The following is a 17287-nucleotide window of genomic DNA, read 5'->3' on the forward strand; positions in this document are numbered from 1 at the left end:
TGGGAGGGCTCAAAAGGTGCCTGGACATTCCCCCCTCCTCATTCCAGACCATCCCCACCACCTAGAAGGGCTCAAAAGGTGGCTGGGCATCACTCCCTCCTCACTCCAGGCCATCCCCAGCTCCTGTGAGGGCTGGAAAGGTGCCTGGGCATCACTCCCTCCTTATTCCAGACCCCTCCCCACCCACGGGGAGGGCTCAAAAAGTGCCTGGGCATCCCCCCCTCCTCATTCCAGGCCCATCCCCACCCCTGGGAAGCCTTGGTGACACCAGCAAGGCAGTGACAAAAGTGTTTCCCTCTCCCCAGCGCTGGGAGCCTGCAGCTTGCTCCTCCAATAATCCTTTTTTTGGTTTGGTTTTTTTTTTTTTTTTCAGCTTTTATTGCTTTTTTTTCCCCTGCTGTGTTTTCCTTTTATGCTGTGGTCAGGTGGGAGGGGAATTGCTGCTCCCCTGGCAGGAGAGCATCCCAAGGAAAAGCTCCAGGTGGAAGCTGGAGAGCAGCTGAGGGCCTTGAGAGTAAACACGCACAAAGGAGATTGTTTTTGCAGGTGTAGCACCTGAACATCAAACGCTTGCTGCAAACTAGATGGGTTTTAATGCAAAACCAGGAATTGCTCCTCTTATCCGAGGGGTTTCAGCACATCTCTGTTAACCCCTGCATGCCCAGCTGGAGGGACAAGGGAACAGCCACTTTCCTGTCTGATGTGGCACCAAAAATGCTCCATCCTGCAGCATGACTAAGTTAACAGCAGCTTCCAACCTAGCAGGCTGCAAAAAGAATTCCAATTTGGAGTTTCTGTGCAGTTGCCCACTGGATGAATGCCCCCACACCTTTGCCTGCTGGCAGAGGATGTGTACAAAACTCTTCTCCTTGGAATACTCAGCCCCTCAGGCTATATTTAAAGGCCTCTCTTTGCTCAGCTGTATCTTCCCTTTTTATTGTGGGAAGTGAGAAGTGCTGCCAGCCTGTGAGTGGAGGCTGCAGGGATGTGCATTCTGAGCTCCCATCCCTTTGTCTCTGGGATTTTAAGGGCTTCCTGTGTTTTCTAAACTCCCTTTTCCTCCCACAGAGCTCTGTTGAAGCAGGTGCTGTCCCAGTTCCCTTGCAGCTCCCTGTTGGTGAAAATCCAGCTTTCCTTGTTTTCCTCAGACTCTCTGGGGAGGCAGCACGCATTTAACCATTGATGGGGCATCATCTGCAGCTTGGTTTTAGTGCTTTTTTACAGAAACACGTCCTGAAAATGAGAGCTAAGCCAATAAATAGGGTGGCAGTGTAGGCTCAGCCCAGCCTGGATGTAAATTGGGATTCTCTAGCAGAAAACTCTTCCACTGGCACTTCTGAATGGGGTTTGGAGATGCTGCCAGGACCAGAAGAGCAGTGTGGGAGGGAAGTGTGAGATTCTGTGAGGGTTCAACCTGGGTAACCTTCAGAACCACAGATTGGTTTGATTTGGGAGGGACCTGAAAGCAGAAGACATGTTCCCCTAGCCCAGGTTTACTCCAAGCCCCATCAACCTGGCCTGGAACACTTCCAGGAATTCAGGGGCAGCCACAGCTTCTCTGGGTATATTTCACATGTGCAGGAGAGGGGTTACAGCTGAGCAAGAGGGTTTTTAGTCTGTAGGGAGAGTTATCTTGGGTTTGGATGAGCCCTTTAGGGTAGACAGGTGTGAATGTACCAGAAATAGTGGAGTTTTCTTGAAAAAATCATGGAGAAAAACGCCTGCAGGCTTGAGAGACTGCCTAGGGAATCAGTGAACCTGCAAGTGTTCAGAAAACACATAGATGTGGCATTTGGGGACCTGGCTTAGAGGTGGACCTGGCAGTGCTGGGTTAGTGGTTGATAGTCTTGGAGGCCTTTTCCAACTTTAATGATTCAGTGATCCCAAAACCACCTTCATCTCTAAAAACAGCGTGGAATGGTGACCTGGAATAAAGGCTTCCAAGTCAGTGGAAGTCAGCATGGAATGGTGACCTGGAGTAAAGGTTTCCAAATCAGCATCTCTCACACTGCTGTCTCCTCCTTGCCTCCTCAGTGCCTTCTCCCAGTGCCTTGCTGGTGGACAACCCCACGTCCTTTGGGAACGCCAAGGAAGTGGTGGCGATCAAGGACTACTGCCCCACCAACTTCACCACGCTGAAGTTCTCCAAGGGGGACCACCTGTACGTGCTGGATACGTCGGGAGGGGAGTGGTGGTACGCCCACAACACCACGGAGATGGGCTACATCCCCTCCTCCTACGTGCAGCCCGTGGGCCACCGCAACTCCTCGCTCACCGACAGCGGCGTCATCGACAGCCTGCTGGAGAGCCCCGACGAGGGCGTCAAGGAGCTCGACCTGCTCGGGGAGTGGACTGAAGGGAAGAGGAACTCTGCCAAATCCTACCACAACAACCCCTTCCTGAACGGAGTGCACACCAACCCGTTCCTGAACGGGAATGCGCAAGCGGCGCCCGGCTCGGACAAAGAGTCCGACTCCAGCGTGGCCGTAGATTTGTTGCTCTTTGACACGGCGGCTCCCACGGCGGCTCTCCCCACTTCAGCTGCCAACAGCAGCCTGGGGAACCTTTTTGATGAGTTTCCCTCCACCAACAGGCTGGATGTGGAGCAGCCTGTGAGGAGGGACAACCCCTTCTTCCGAAGCAAACGCTCCTACAGCTTGTCCGAGCTGTCTGTCCTCCAGGCCAAGTCGGACGCGCCGGCCTCGTCAGGTTTCTTCAGCGGTTTGAAGTCCCCCACCCCTGAGCAGTTCCAGAGCAGGGAGGATTTTAGGACAGCGTGGCTGAACCACAGGAAGCTGGCTCGGTCTTGCCACGACTTGGATTTGCTTGGCCAGAATCCCGGCTGGGGTCAGACGCAGCCGGTGGAGACCAACATCGTGTGCAAGCTGGACAGCTCCGGCGGGGCCGTGCAGCTGCCCGACACCAACATCAGCATCCACGTGCCCGAGGGCCACGTGTGCCCCGGCGAGACGCAGCAGATCTCCATGAAGGCCATGCTGGACCCGCCGCTGGAGCTCAACAGCGACAAGTGCAGCACCATCAGCCCCGTGCTGCAGATCAAGCTCAGCAACATGGAGGTGAAGACCTTCATCATCCTGGAGATGAAGGTGTCGGCGGAGGTCAAGAGCGACGCGGTGAGCAAGAGCCTGGTGGGGCTGCAGTGCCTGCGCAGCGACATGAAGGAGGGGCCCTACACGCCATTGCAGCTGAGCTATTCCTACGGGGACACCATCCAGGTGCAGCTGGAGAACCTGGAGCCCTGCATGTACATCGCGGCCGTGGCGCAGGGCCAGAACATCCTCTACCCTTACACCGTGTGGGATTACATCAGCAAGAAGATCACGGTGGGCGTCTACGGCCCCAAGCACATCCACCCTTCCTTCAAGACCGTGGTGGCCATGTTCGGCCACGAGTGCGCCCCCAAGACCCTGCTGGTCAACGAGGTCACCAGGCAGTGCCACAGCCCGGCTCCCGTCGCCCTGCAGCTCTGGGGCAAGCACCAATTCTCCCTGTCCCGGCCCCAGGACCTCAAGCTCTGCATGTTCTCCAACATGACCAACTACGAGGTGAAGGCCAGCGAGCAGGCCAAGATCGTGCGGGGCTTCCAGATGAAGCTGGGCAAGGTCAGCCGCCTCATCTTCCCCATCTCCTCCCACGACCCCAACGAGCTGTCGGACTTCACGCTGAGGATACAGGTCAAGGATGACCAGGATGCCATCCTCACCCAGTTCTGCGTCCAGACGCCGCAGCCGCCGCCAAAGAGCGCCATCAAACCCACAGGGCAGAGGCGGTTCCTGAAGAAGAACGAGGTGGGGAAGATCATCCTCTCCCCGCTGGCTGCCACCGCCAAGTATCCGGTTTTTCAGGACCGGCCGGTGTTGAGCCTCAAGTACGGGAAGCTGCTGAAGACGGTGGTGAGGCAGAGCAAGAACCACTACTTGCTGGAGTACAAGAAGGGAGACGTCATCGCCCTCCTCAGCGAGGAGAAGATCAGGTTGAAAGGGCAGCTGTGGACCAAGGAGTGGTACATCGGCTACTACCAGGGCAAGGTTGGCCTCGTGCACACCAAAAACGTGCTGGTGGTGGGCAAGGTGAAACCCAGCTACTTCTCCGGGCCGGACCTCACCACCAGCCTGCTGCTGGAGCAGATCCTGAGGCCCTGCAAGTTCCTGACCTACATCTACGCCTCGGTGAGGACTCTGCTGATGGAGAACCTCAGCAGCTGGCGCTCCTTCGCCGACGCCCTGGGCTACCTGAACCTGCCGCTCTCCTTCTTCTGCCGGGCGGAGCTGGACAGCGAGCCGGAGAGGGTGGCCTCCGTGCTGGAGAAGCTGAAGGAGGACTGCAACAGCGTGGAGAACAAGGAGAGGAAGTCCTTCCAGAAGGAGCTGATGACGGTGAGTCTGAGGCCTGGCAAAGGGGGGCTTCGTTCCTGGCTCTGCAGAGGCATCAGGGGAGGTGCCAGTTCCCTAGTTCAGTCTTTGGGGCGTGAAATCCACCTTGAATGTCTTCTGAGGACCGCTGGGCACTGCCAGGTGGGAGTCCAGCCCTGTGGTGGGTGGGATCTTGGTTTAGCAGGATCATGGCGATAATGAGGGATGCGCTAAGGTGCTTGGAATTCCAGAATCACACAATGGCCTGGGTTGAAAGAAACCTCAAAGCTCATCCAGTCCCACCTCCTGCCAGGGGCAGGGACACCTTCCACTGTCCCAGGCTGCTCCAAGCCCTGTCAAACCTGGCCTGGAACACTTTGAGGGATGGGGAGCCTTTTTTTTTGAGTGGCACCTCTGAGCTGGGATGTTTTATACATTACAAACGGAAATGTGTGACTTGCTCCATGTCCTGAAAGGAATCTGGGAGGAGTGCTGCCTGCCAGTATTCCTAGGATGCCGTTAGCAAGTAAATCCCTCACAAAATATCATCTCCACAATCCTTTCTAACACTTAATAGGAAGTGAGCCAAAGGAAATACAGGGCAAAGTGTCTGGGAGAGATTTGCAGCTCTCTCCGGTTCCGTGCTGTCCCACAGGAGCAGAATAACTGAGTTATGGAGAAAAGCATGGTTTAAAATGTCAATTGGATTAAGGAATAGCGGCGGCCTTGCTTGGCAAAATGAAATTACGGCAAAAGGGGGCTGGGGCTGAGTGGAGGAGTTCAGTTCCCACATTCCTTTTAGGGAGAAGAGGGGAATTTAAGGATTGAGTAGAAGGTGTTACGGAGAGTATGGAATCCACTGTTACTCATGGAAATGTTGTCTGGAGAGTTCCCTGTGCCCGGGTACCACTCTGGGGCCTGTGGGGTGACATTTCAGCTCTGACTTTCAGCTTTCGGGTCGTGCCACCAACACTGCTCCTGTTGCAGGGTTCTCCTGGCCATCAGTGACCCTTTCCTCACTCAGGATTGGAAAATCCCCCCTGTTTCCCCTGCCAAGGGAGGGTTTGCTCCTTTTAATCATCAGGCTCAATGATTGTTGGGATAAAATCCGTGCTGCTCTTGCTGGATGCTCCTGGGACTGTTTGCTTTAGCTGTTTGCAAACCCCATAGGTGTTGCTTTTATCTCTCCCCATTGTTTTCAGGGATCCCAGGCATCCTGTAGGTCATGGAGAATCCTCACCATGAGACAAAGGGAAAGATAAGGCTCAGGGAGCTGCTGGCTCCAGGGGAGGGCTGGGAGCTGCAGGAAAACATCCTGCTCCCCTGTGGCTGTCAGGAGAGCAGAGTCCCAGGGCAGGTTTTATTCTCCTTGTTTGTCTAATCCTGCTCTCTGTGAGGCTGAGCCTGCGGATCAAGGATGAGCTCCCTTCTTGGTGGAACATGATGCTGCCTCCAAAACCCCTGGCTGCCGTCAAATCCTCCTTAGCCTATGGAGAAATTAGATTGAGCCTGTTGAAAGAAGAAAATAATGATGTTTCAGGGGATGGCAATGGAGCAGTAATGGATTTCATTGTGTTCAAATCTGATTTTATTTGTAACAAATGGACTGGCTTTCTGGCAAGGGGAGCCAGCTGCACTAAGCTCCAGTGTGGCCATTTCAGCTGAAAGAAAGTTGGTTTGTCTCCCCTCAGAAGGGCTGGGAAGGGAGAAGCAGAAGCAGGATTATCAGTGTTGAGTACACAAAGCGCCAGTGGCAGAGTCGTGCACCAGCAGCCAAGCAAGGAAAAGCCTGGTCATGATGACTGGTTAATCAGTAATCTGCCTTTAATTGCTACTCCTCTAATCAGGCACCAGCACTGGAGTGTGAAGGTAACTGGGGGGGATGTGGTTGCCCAGCAGAGAGGGAAAGCTCTCCCTCCCTGCCTCCTCTCTGCCCCTTGGAAGCAGGCAGCACATGGATGGCTTGGATAAAAAAGCTGGGCATGGATTCAAGAAGATTTCATTGCCCCTGGTGCCTGGCCCGTGGGGTTAGACCTGCCCTGAGACACAGCTTTTCTCCCTCCCTGCTTGTCAGAGAGACTCTCATTTATCATCCCTCCAACAGACTCTGCTGTTGGGAAAAACACGGCTCTGCTGGGAATGGCCCCTGGCACGGCAGCAGGGAGCTGTGGGGAGGAAACTCTGAGCTTGTTCTTCTCCAGGCAGCTTGTAAAGGTCACACAGGAGATGAGCTTGGGATGTTTTTTTTTTCCCCTCCCGTTGTTTTGTTTGCTCTGACTCGCGGTATCCAGGTATCCATGTGCTGCTGCTGCCTGGCTCCTGCCAAGAGTTTCTGCTTGTCCCTGGTGTGTTCCTAAAGTTGTGGAGCTGTCCTAGAGTCCTGCAGGTCAGGGTGTCCAAAGCTTTGGGTTGGAAAGGACCTTAAAGCCCATCCCTTTCCACCCCCTGCCATGGGCAGGGACACCTCCCATTATCCCAGGCTGCTCCAAGCCCTGTTCAGCCTGGCCTGGGACACTTCCAGGGATGTGAAGCCACATCTCTGAGCAACCAGGAGAGCCTCACCACCCTCAGCATGCTGAGATCCAGCTGGGCATCACTCCCCGTGGGAGGCAGTGCAAGACTTTATGAGGTAAATGAAAAAAAAATCAGTATTTAAGGCTGAGAGTATTTTAAACATGCAAGATAATTTTGGAGGTGGTGACAGCCAAAACAGTGAGCAAGAGAGATGTTTGATGCCCAAACAAGGGTTATTTTGGGGAACACTTGTACAGAGACAACGTTTTTGGGTCAAAACCTGACCAGTATCCTGGAGAGGATGATGAGCCAGGAGCCTGAGCAGGAGCATCCTCTCACCCCGTGGCTCTCATGGTCTCCTTGGGGACACAGGGCCTTTATCCCCCAGTCTGAGGAAGTCCCAGGGGGGAGCTGTTTTCCTCCACAATGCTGCTTTCCTTCATTAGGAAATGGGATTCTGCATTTCAAAGCTGGGATGTAAATTCAGCCTCCCCTGGATGCCTTTCAAGTTGAGGTGTTTCTGCTTTGAACTGGGATTTGAATATCAAACACCCTCTTTGCTCTTTGCTGGGCTGGCCCAGCCGGTTCCCAGCTGCTCCCAGGGGAATAAACAATAAACAATAAATATTTCCAAGGGCTCTGGCAAAGCACAGCCCAGGTCACACCTGGGTGATGAGGGATGGAGACACGGTGAGTGGACCCAGCTATCCTGGGAGGCTTGTCCAAGGCAAGGGAGAAGGATGGAAACAATTGTGGCATAATCCCACTGGAGGATTAAGTCTGCTGAGCTAATCCTGGTGTCTCGCCGTGTTTCCAGTAATATTCCCCCTCTGGCTGCCTTGCATCCCATCCCCTGGTGTCCTGTCACCTGTGCCCATGGGACTGGAGCTGCCAGGGCACAGCAGGTGGTGCTGTGGCCATCAGAAGGTTTCAGAGTTAGGCAGACCCACCCATTTCTCCCAGAGTTGTTGTTTTGAGTGATTTTGAGTGATTTTGCAGCTCTTTGATGGATGCCCTCCTGGGTGTTTTCCCTGCTGCTGCTTTGTTGTTCACCTGGAGCAGAAGAATCCATCTCCTGCAGCTCCATCCTTCTGAACCCAGCTCCAGGCACTGCCTCGGACCTTGGGCAGGAGATGGGAGCAGCTCCTTCATCCTGCTCCCCCAAAGGCCAGGCTGTGCAGGGGTTGGCATCCAGCTGCCTGGAAAGGCAGGGCTGGGGATGCTCAGCCTGCTCTTTCCTTAGGGCCCTGCAGAGAGGGAGCTGGATCCAGAGGGGAGCAGGATCCAGAGAGGGAGCAGGATCCAGAGAGGGAGCAGGATCCAGAGAGGAAGCAGGATCCAGAGAGTGGAAGATCCAGAGGGGAGCTGGATCCAGAGAAGGTGGAGGATTCAGAGAGGGGAGCTGGATCCCAGACAGGGGGAGCTGGATCCAGAGAAGGGGAGCTGGATCCAGAGAAGGGAGCTGGATCCAGAGAGGGTGGAGAATCCAGAGGAGAGCTTGATCCAGAGAGAGTGGAGGATCCAGAGAGGAGCTGGATCCAGAGGGGCTGCAGGATCCCCAGATAGGGAGCTGAATCAGAGAGGGTGGAAGATCCAGAGGGCAGCTGGATCCAGAGAGGGGGTGGAGGATCCAGAGGGGGTGGAGGATCCAGAGAGGGAGCAGGATCTAGAGGGGAGCAGGATCCAGAGGAGGTGCTGGATCCAGAGAAGGTGTTGGATCCAGAGGGGAGCTGATCCATGGGCTGTAGGAGAGGAGGTGGTTCGGTTCTGGCGCAGGTGTGTGAGATCTAAACGCTCCTGAATGTCTTTTTGCCAAGCCAGATGTGCTCCTTTGGCTGGATTTTCCCTGCTCGTTGGACAAGGGGGTTTATGGCCTCCCTGGCTCCCACAGGAAGCCGGTGTCAGCACTTTGGAGGAGCAGGCACGTGCTGGGCTGCAGCTGTGATTAGAACCCAGCTCAGCTCTGAGCTGGGAGCAGATAAGGGGAAAAATCAGCGTGCATTTGCTTTGCAAATCGCTGGAGTGGTTTCAGATGTTCCCATCTTCCCTCCCCCAACTGTCCCTGTGCAGTCTCCAGTGGGAGGATTTAACCCTTCTTTGCCCCAGAGCCAAACCTGGATTTTCCCAGACCCCTGTGTTGGGAGGGGGTGTCAAGACCCAGAGGGGCAGAAAGGTCACTTTGGGAATCACCTTATCCTGATGATTTCCACAAGAACCATCCCCTGCTGTGCTGTTGTGAAGGAGTGGGTGGGGTCTCTTTGCTTGATTTCCATTTTTAATAACATCAAAGCTCCCCGGGAGGTTCGGGGTGGGATTTGCCCAGGGTCTGGGGTTGCTGCTGCTGGGACTGTTGTGGTCCAGAGACTGTGGGAGCCCTGGGGAGTGGGATGATGATCCTGGCAGTCAGATCCCATCCTCTGAGAGTGAACACTGCCGTTAAACCCTTCCTTTTCCAGGGCTGCACTGGGGCTTCTCCCCTACTGCAGCTTCATCCCACTCTGAGGGGATTTTAATGGGATTTGACATTTCAAGGCAGGAGCTAACCCCACTCCATCCTTTTTTTGCCTGGCTAAGTCATTCCTACCTAGAAAACCCAGACTGATGCACTTGCTCTTTCCCCTTCAAAGCCATTTGTGGAAAATCTCAGCTTTTAGGACAATAAATGATGCAGGAAGAGGAGGAGGAGAAGAGGAAGAACATCCCAAGCTGAGCAATGGTCCTGTAGCGTCAGAGTCTTCACCTGGGTCTCAGTCACCCAGTCCCCCCTCAGGTCCCATCCCAGAATGTCCTGGCTGTGCCTTGCCCACTGCTCTGAAGGATCCTGCAATTCTGGGGTGGAGTCTGGATTAGTTCCCTTGATTAAAAGCATCTGTTGTCCTCAGCCCCTGGGATGCTTTAAACTGCTTAAGGTGGGGCCAGGACGTCTCGGGAGGGGCTGCCTGGAGAACCAGGCTGCAAACCCCATCCAGAGGGGTCCAGCCCTTTGTTCAGTTAATGGGATTATTCTCTTGCCAGGCCTGCTGGCCTCATTTCCCCAGCTGTCACTAACAAGGAGGCAGGAGGATTTTTGGGACGCTTCAGCAGGGAGCTCACCCGGCCTTTGCTTTTCCCCTGTCCTGCAGGCCCTGCTGAAGATGGACTGCCAAGGGCTGGTGGTGAGGCTGATCCAGGACTTTGTGCTGCTGACCACGGCCGTGGAGGTGGCCCAGCGCTGGCGGGAGCTGGCCGAGAAGCTGGCCAAGGTGTCCAAGCAGCAGATGGACGCCTACGAGGCCCCACACCGCGACAAAAGCGGCTCGGTGGACAGCGAGGTGAGGGCAGGGACGCCTGGATCTCCACAGATCCTGGGATTCTCTGGACTGGAAAAGGTCTTCAAAGTGTTGGAGTCCAGCCTTTGAGCCTGACCCACCAGGTTAATGGTGGGGCCCAATGGTCTTAAAGAGCCTTAATGGTGTTAAAGGGCCTACGAGGGCGGTGGACAGTGAGGTGAGGGCAGGCGCACCCGGCTTTGCACAGATCCTGGAATTGGCTGGAAAAATCTTCAAGGTGTTGGAGTCCAACCTTTGAGCCAGCACTGGCAGACCCACCAGGTTAATGGTGGAGCCAAATGGTCTTAAAGTGCCTTAATGGTGTTAAATGGCATTAATGGTGTTAAAGGGTCTACAAGGCCCCACACCGCAACAAGAGCAGCTCGGTGGACAGCAAGGTGAGGGCAGGCCCACCTGGATCTGCACAGATCCTGGAATTCTCTTGGCTGGAAAAGACCTTCAAGGTATTGGAGTCCAGCCTTTGAGCCAGCACTGCCAGACCCACGAGGTTCATGGTTGGGCCCAGTGGTCTTAAAGGGCCTTAATGGTCTTTAAGGGCTTACAAGACCCCACACTGCAACAAGAGCAGCATGGTAGACAGTGAGGTGAGGACAGGCACACCAGATCTGCACAGATCTTGGAATTCTCTGGGCTGGAAAAGACCTTCAAGTTGTTGGGAGTCCAGCCTTTGAGCCAAACCCACAGGTTCATGGTTGGGCCCAATGGTCTTAAAAGGCCTTAATGGTGTCAAAGGGCCTATGAGGCCAGTGAACAGCGAGATGAGGGCAGGCACACCCGACTCTGCACAGATCCTGGAATTGGCTGGAAAAGACCTGCAAGGTGTTGGAATCCAACGTTTGAGCCAGGGCCACCAGGTTAATAGTTGGGCCCAATGGTCTTAAAGTGTCTACGAGGCCCTGCGCCGTGACAAGAGCGGCTCGGTGGACAGCGAGGTGAGGGCAGGCACGCCTGGATCTGCACAGATCCTAGAATTCTCTGGGCTGGAATACACCTTCAAGGTGTTTGGGTCCAACCTTTGAGCCAGCACTGCCAGGCCCACCAGGTTAATGATTGGGCCTTAATGGTGTTAAAGGGTCTACGAGGCCCCACACCGCGACAAGAGCAGCTCAGTGGACAGCGAGGTGAGGGCAGGCCCACCTGGATCTGCACAGATCCTGGAATACTTTCAGCTGAAAAGCACCTTCAAGGTGTTGGAGACCAACCTTTGGGCCAGACCCACCAGGTTAATGGTTGGGCCTAATGGTCTTAAAGGCCTTAATGGTGTTAAAGGGCCTACAAGGCCAGCGGACAGCGAGGTGAGGGCAGGCACACCTGGCTCTGCACAGATCCTTGAAATCACTTGGATGGAAAACACCTTTAAGGTGTTGGAGTCCAGCCTTTGAGCCAGACCCACAGGTTAATGGCTGGGCCCAGTGGTCTTAAAAGGCCTACCAGGCCCCACACTGCAACAAGAGCAGCATGGTAGACAATGAGGTGAGGGCAGGTACCCCTGGCTCTGCACAGACCCTGGAGTTCTTTCAACTGAAAAAGACCTTCAAGGTGTTGGAGTCCAGCCTCTGAGGCAGCACTGACAGGCCCACCAGGTTAATGGTTGGGCCCAATGGTGTTAAAGGCCTTTCCAACCCAAAGCATTCCATATTTCTCTGGAGGTTCCTCCAGAGCACACTCCCCTCGGAGGAGTGCAGGGTTCTGACGGTGTTGGGGGGCTGTTTTCCCGGGAATGTGCCCATTTTGGGATGCTGGCTGAGCTCTGATCCCCTCCCACCTGTGTCCCCCCCTCTCCCCAGGCCATGTGGAAGCCAGCTTACGACTTCCTGCTGACCTGGAGCAGCCAGATGGGGGACAGCTACAGGGACGTCATCCAGGAGCTGCACACGGGGCTGGACAAGATGAAGAACCCCATCACCAAGCGCTGGAAGCACCTCACGGGCACCCTGATCCTCGTCAACTCCTTGGACATGCTGAGGGCAGCTGCCTTCAGCCCCCAGGACCACGAGGATTTTGCCATCTAGCCCGTGGTTGTCCACTTCTCCTTGGCTGGGAATTTTTTTCCCTCTGTTTTTTTCCCCCCTGCTCTCCCTTTGACTTCAAGGAGAAGAAGTGGAGGTTGGGTTTGAAGAGGCCAAAGTTTGGCCTTCAAACCATTCCCTTGGGTTTGAAGAGGCCAAAGTCTGCAAGTTCTCCACCAGGACTGGAAATCAGCAGGAGATATCCCACCCTGATGGGAGTTCATCTGGAAGGGGATGGCTTTTCATCCAGTTAAACTATTTCTTACTGAAAAAAATAAAAAAAACTTTCAGGAGGGCGAAGGGGTGGGGAGGGATCCCAAAAGAGATCACATTTTCTAGGCATTTACAAATAAAAGTTTAATTTTTGTAACGAGCAGTGGAAGTTGTGACCACTTTGGGGGGGGGCTGGGGGAAGCTGTGGCTGGTTTTAAGTTGCAGAAACTGCTTTGAAATGATGGGGTTTGAGACAAATATGAGTCCTGTAAATATATATCTTAAGAGGAAGCACGGTAAATGCCCTTTCCCCCCACTACAGGCAGGTTTTGGGTTACCAGATGTGACTAAAGCACTACAGGAACTTGGGCTTTCCCTAAATTTGGGGTGTGCTCAGCCCTTGCACCAAAAACAACTTTTACTTATTTTATTTTATTTTATTTTATTTTATTTTATTTTATTTTATTTTATTCACAGGCTCTATGAGCATTTTGGTTGATTTTTGGGTTATTTCCATGTCTCTGCAGACGTGGATTTTCTTGTTTTTGGCCTGTTCCTGTTTTTTAACCAGGAGGAGCTTCTTCCCACCTGGATGTGGTGCAGGACACCTCTGGAAGAAGCTGGAGGTTTGGGGCTCTCCAGAGACCTCAGGAGATGGATCAGGAGGATGGTGAGAGGGAATCAAAGTTCCCAGGTGCTCCTGCTCGGGGGAAGAGGCCAGAAAGGGGGAGGAAATGGTTGCCATGCAGATAATCCCTCTACAGGCAAAGGGAAAAAAAAAGAAAAAAAAGAGACAAGAGAGAGACTCTTTCTCCTAATTTGAAATCTGAGCTCGCTGGGGATGTTCCAGGTGCTCTTTGCCATTGATTTCTAATTCTTCCAGGCTCCTCAAATCCAGTTTAACTTGTAAATAACCTTTGCTAAAAACCTGGTGCCAAAAACCTCAATATTTGTGTCACCCAGTGCCCGTATTATTTTTCTCCTCCTCCTTTTAAACCTGAGTTTTTTTGAACAACTTCCTTTCCTCCCTCCTGCTCCCCAGCTTTCAGGTATTTCACCTGGGAGGGGAATATTTTCTGCACAGAAAGATTATTTTAAGTGCAAAGGCTCCTTTTGGTGAAAAGCTGCAGCCAGAGGACGTGGAGAGGTTCCTAAAGGATGGGGTTTTTTTTTGTTTCTTTTCAGGTGAATTTAAAAAGAAACAGTGGAAGAAAAAGAGTAGGAAAGGCATCATCTGGTGGAGGGAATGGTGCCTTTTCCTTTTCCCAAAATCCCATCCCCAGAAGTGATCACTCTCTATGGACCGCACAATCTTAAATTTCTCCTTTAGGGGGCTTAAGGGTTTTCCTTTTAGGGGCTTTAGGGGGTTTCCTGTGCAGGTCCCCACAGCCCAGCCCCTTTCCCTGCTTTTCCATGCAGGAGCTAAAATCCCTGCTGCAGCGAGGGCCAGCTCCAGGTGCAGCCAGCAGGAAGCCTTTCCCCTGGGCTTTTACCCAAATCTGAGTTTTTTACCCCAATCTGGGCTTTCCCCCCTGGCTCCAGAGCTCTGCAGGAGGCTGTGCTGGCAGGGTGGCAGTAGTTGGAGCCTCCCCTGATCCATGAATAATCCCAGGTTTTTTTTCTCCTCACCACCCTGTGCCCTCCCCAGAGCCTTGGGAACATGGCCAGCATGTTTTGGGGGCTGTGGGATGAGGGTGAATTCATTTCTCCCCATTTTTGGTCAGAAATCCAGTCCTTCCTCCCGTGCTGGGGCTGGGAGTGTATCCCCCTTCTGAACTAAACATCAAGGCCTTCTCTCAAAATTCTGTCTGGGCTTTGCATTGCCACCCCTGTGCAGTAACTGTTCTTATCATAAATGGTCATTTTTTTAAAGAAAAAGGAGAATTTTTTTTTTGGGAAAACCCCATTCGAGTGGAAGCTGTTACTCTCCAGTGTGACGGTGTTCACAGGGGTGTTTGGATGAGGGAAGAGACGAGGATCTGACTCCATGTTTCAGAAGGCTGATTTATTATTTTACGATATATATTACATTGAAACTATGCTAAAAGAATAGAAGTAAGGATTTCATCAGAAGGCTGGCTAAGAATAGAATCAGAAAGAATGAGAACAAAGGTTTGTGGCTCGGACAGAGAGTCCAAGCCAGCTGACTGTGATTGGCCATTAATTAGAGACAACCACATGAGACCAATCCCAGATGCACCTGTTGCATTCCACAGCAGCAGATAATCAATGTTTACATTTTGTTCCTGAGGCCTCCCAGCTTCTCAGGAGGAAAAATCCTAAGGAAAGGATTTTCATGAAAAGTTGTCTTTTATGATGACACTCCAGGGCTCCCAGTTAGATGTCACCTGCTGTTTTCTCTCCATCCCAAAGCATAGTGGGGTTAATTTAGTGGGGTTTGCACTGTGCCAGCACCCAGAGCCAGTGCTCCTGAATCCAATCTCCTCCCTCAGCCTTTCCACCCCACTGTCTCCAAGGGAAAAAGTGCCTGGAAACCATCTCACCCCCAGCCTGCTGCTTGTGCTCAAGCTCTGGGTCAGGAACTTCCTGAAGTGGGACAAGGTGTGGTTGCAGGATTTCTTTTGGCACAGAGGAGTTTTCCTGGTTGCTTTCTGGCTGGAGAAAACACCCCTGTGTTTAGCCAAGGCTGTTGGGCTGCTCCCAGTCCCAGTGGAGGTCAGATCCCAAGGCAGGGAAGGGAAATATTCTGGTTTCTGCTGGGGCTCTCACCATGGATACCCTGCTCTGGGAAACAGGGACAGCAGCCAGGTGATTTGGGGAGTTCCCCCCTGCTCCCTGGAATATTTCAGCTTCAGGGAAAGAAAGGATTTGAGTTCTTATTCCTCAGTGCTTCAGCACAGGTCCCCTTGCAAATGCATCCCCACAGCATTTTCTCCTCTGCTTCAGCCCTCACAAGGGAGGGATCACCTTCCATGGGCTCACCCAGCCCCAAAAGGCTGAGGAGAGGTGTCAGGACGGGGAGGGAGAGGAAGATCACCCCCTGGCTATCAGGGTCTCCACACAAAGCCTGGTCTGCAGGGAAATCTGGAGCCTGTGATGAGACTGCAGCTCTCTGGGTGTTTGTTTCCACGCCCAGAAATCCCTGCTGAAAATCCCTGCGGGATTTGCTGCCTTCCCTTGAAGCTCTTCATGAACAGCCTCTTGTGGGTTACCACGACACGCTGTGAGCGCTCAGAGGAGCAGGGCTGCTCCCAAACCTTCCTCAGGTTTTCCTTTTGCCACCAAATCCCTCCATTTCCAGGGCTGTGCCCTGCATCCAGCCTCATCTGGGGTGCCAGCTGGAGGCTCGATGCTTTGTTCTGTCGAAAACTGTGCTGGAAGCACCTTCAGTGAGGATCGCAGCGGAATCCCTGGAATTCTGCACCAGCCCTGGGATTTGCTGGTGTTCCAAGCAGTGCTGTTCCACCTTTGGGTTTTCTTGTTGGTAGGATCTTTAATTTCCTTTTTTGTAGGATCCTTAATTTTTTTTTACCTTAATAGCCCGAGGTGACTTAATCAGGCCTGAATTTTCACCAAAAGAGGGTTTGAATGGCTGGAAATTCAGGGAGATGATGGTGATCATCCCAGGAAATGCAACTCCCATCCCATGCTCACAGCAAGACCCACTCAAGCCTCCTTTCAAAGCCTTTTTTTTTTCTTTTTTTTCTTTTTTTTTCTCTTTTGGCAACAGGCTTTGCCCAAAGCATCCCCTGGGGCTCCCCTCTTCGCAGCTCAGCAGGTTTAATCCATGGCTGGAATTCAGGGGCTTCTGAGCAACAAATGGCACCTTTGGGCTTTTAAAAAAACAATTTATTATAATGACGGGGGGGTGAAAGAAGGGATTAAAGGTATGCTTTTCCCAAGGGGTGGCTGACTGCAGGATTTGGGGTGGGAGGACGATGTCCAAGTGAAGAGAGCTCTGGCTGGGGGAGGAATGTGTGATTTTTTTACTGTTTTACTGTTTCGGTGTTGGGATGTTGGGAGTGACGCTGGTTGTGGTTTGCCCTTGACTCATCCAGCCCTGAGTCACCCTCCTGCCCGGCTGAGATCATCCCCGAGGGGTTGGCACCGACCCAGCGCCCCTCCAGCAGCCCCTGGGGCATCCTCCGGGCCCCTGCCCCGCTGAACATCCATTAAAGCTTCCACCTTTGTGGCATTGCCCAGCACACACTGAGCCCCTGGGGCTGAACCACACAGGGATCTGCCCCAGTGGAGCAGGGATTTTGTTTCCCCCTCCCCTAAAATCACCCAGGCTGGTGGCATTCCTGGGAAGGGCCCTGCTCCTTTGGTTCAGGCTGGATTTTGGGGATGGGCTCAACAGGGATTTGGGGTTTGCTCCATAACTCCCTTTTATCACCCTGAGCAGTCAGATCTGGCACAGGAGACCTCTCACCCTTCCTGAAAATAAAAGGGAATTGATGCTGCCTCCCGTGAGGAGGGAGAGTCTGTCCCGCCCTTTGTCTCAGATATTTTGGCAACCCCTTTTCCCCACGTTTCATCCCACTCACCTATAAATAACTCCTGAAAACACCTCTGCAGGTGATAATTAATCTGAGGGCTCTGTGGCTGCTCCAGCTAACACTGCCTGGGCTTGCTGGTGCCAGCTCCAGTGCCCGGGATCCAAACTGCCCTGGGATGGGGCATCTGCAGTGCCAGGGATCCAAACTGCCCTGGGATGGGGCATCTACAGTGCCAAACCCTCTGGGATGCTGCAGGACAGCTCTGGGGGATGCTGCAGGGCCCAGAGCATCTTCTGGACCCCTTCCCATGGTTGTTCCCACAGCGTTATCCCTGCACCGCTCCCCAGGCTGGACCATCTCTGCTGCAATCCCAAAGCCACAGATTTTTG

At 53.3% G+C, this 17287-nt stretch overlaps 1 protein-coding gene across 1 annotated transcript in view; it reads left to right on the top strand.

Moving 5' to 3' along the window:
• Positions 1-12572, top strand: part of SH3BP4 (SH3 domain binding protein 4) — a 34834-nt gene extending 22262 nt beyond the window's left edge. The window contains exons 3-5 of the mRNA XM_054277772.1: positions 2035-4397; positions 10010-10198; positions 12004-12572. Coding sequence (XP_054133747.1) covers positions 2035-4397; positions 10010-10198; positions 12004-12228 — 2777 coding nt within the window. The 3' untranslated portion in view covers positions 12229-12572. The remainder of the gene's footprint in view (positions 1-2034; positions 4398-10009; positions 10199-12003) is intronic.
• The last annotated feature ends 4715 nt before the right edge of the window (positions 12573-17287 follow it).

Source organism: Melozone crissalis, unplaced genomic scaffold (assembly GCF_028551555.1).
Source record: "Melozone crissalis strain CALT ecotype California unplaced genomic scaffold, PUWL_Pcris_2 ptg000023l_1, whole genome shotgun sequence".
Lineage (NCBI taxonomy): Eukaryota > Metazoa > Chordata > Aves > Passeriformes > Passerellidae > Melozone > Melozone crissalis.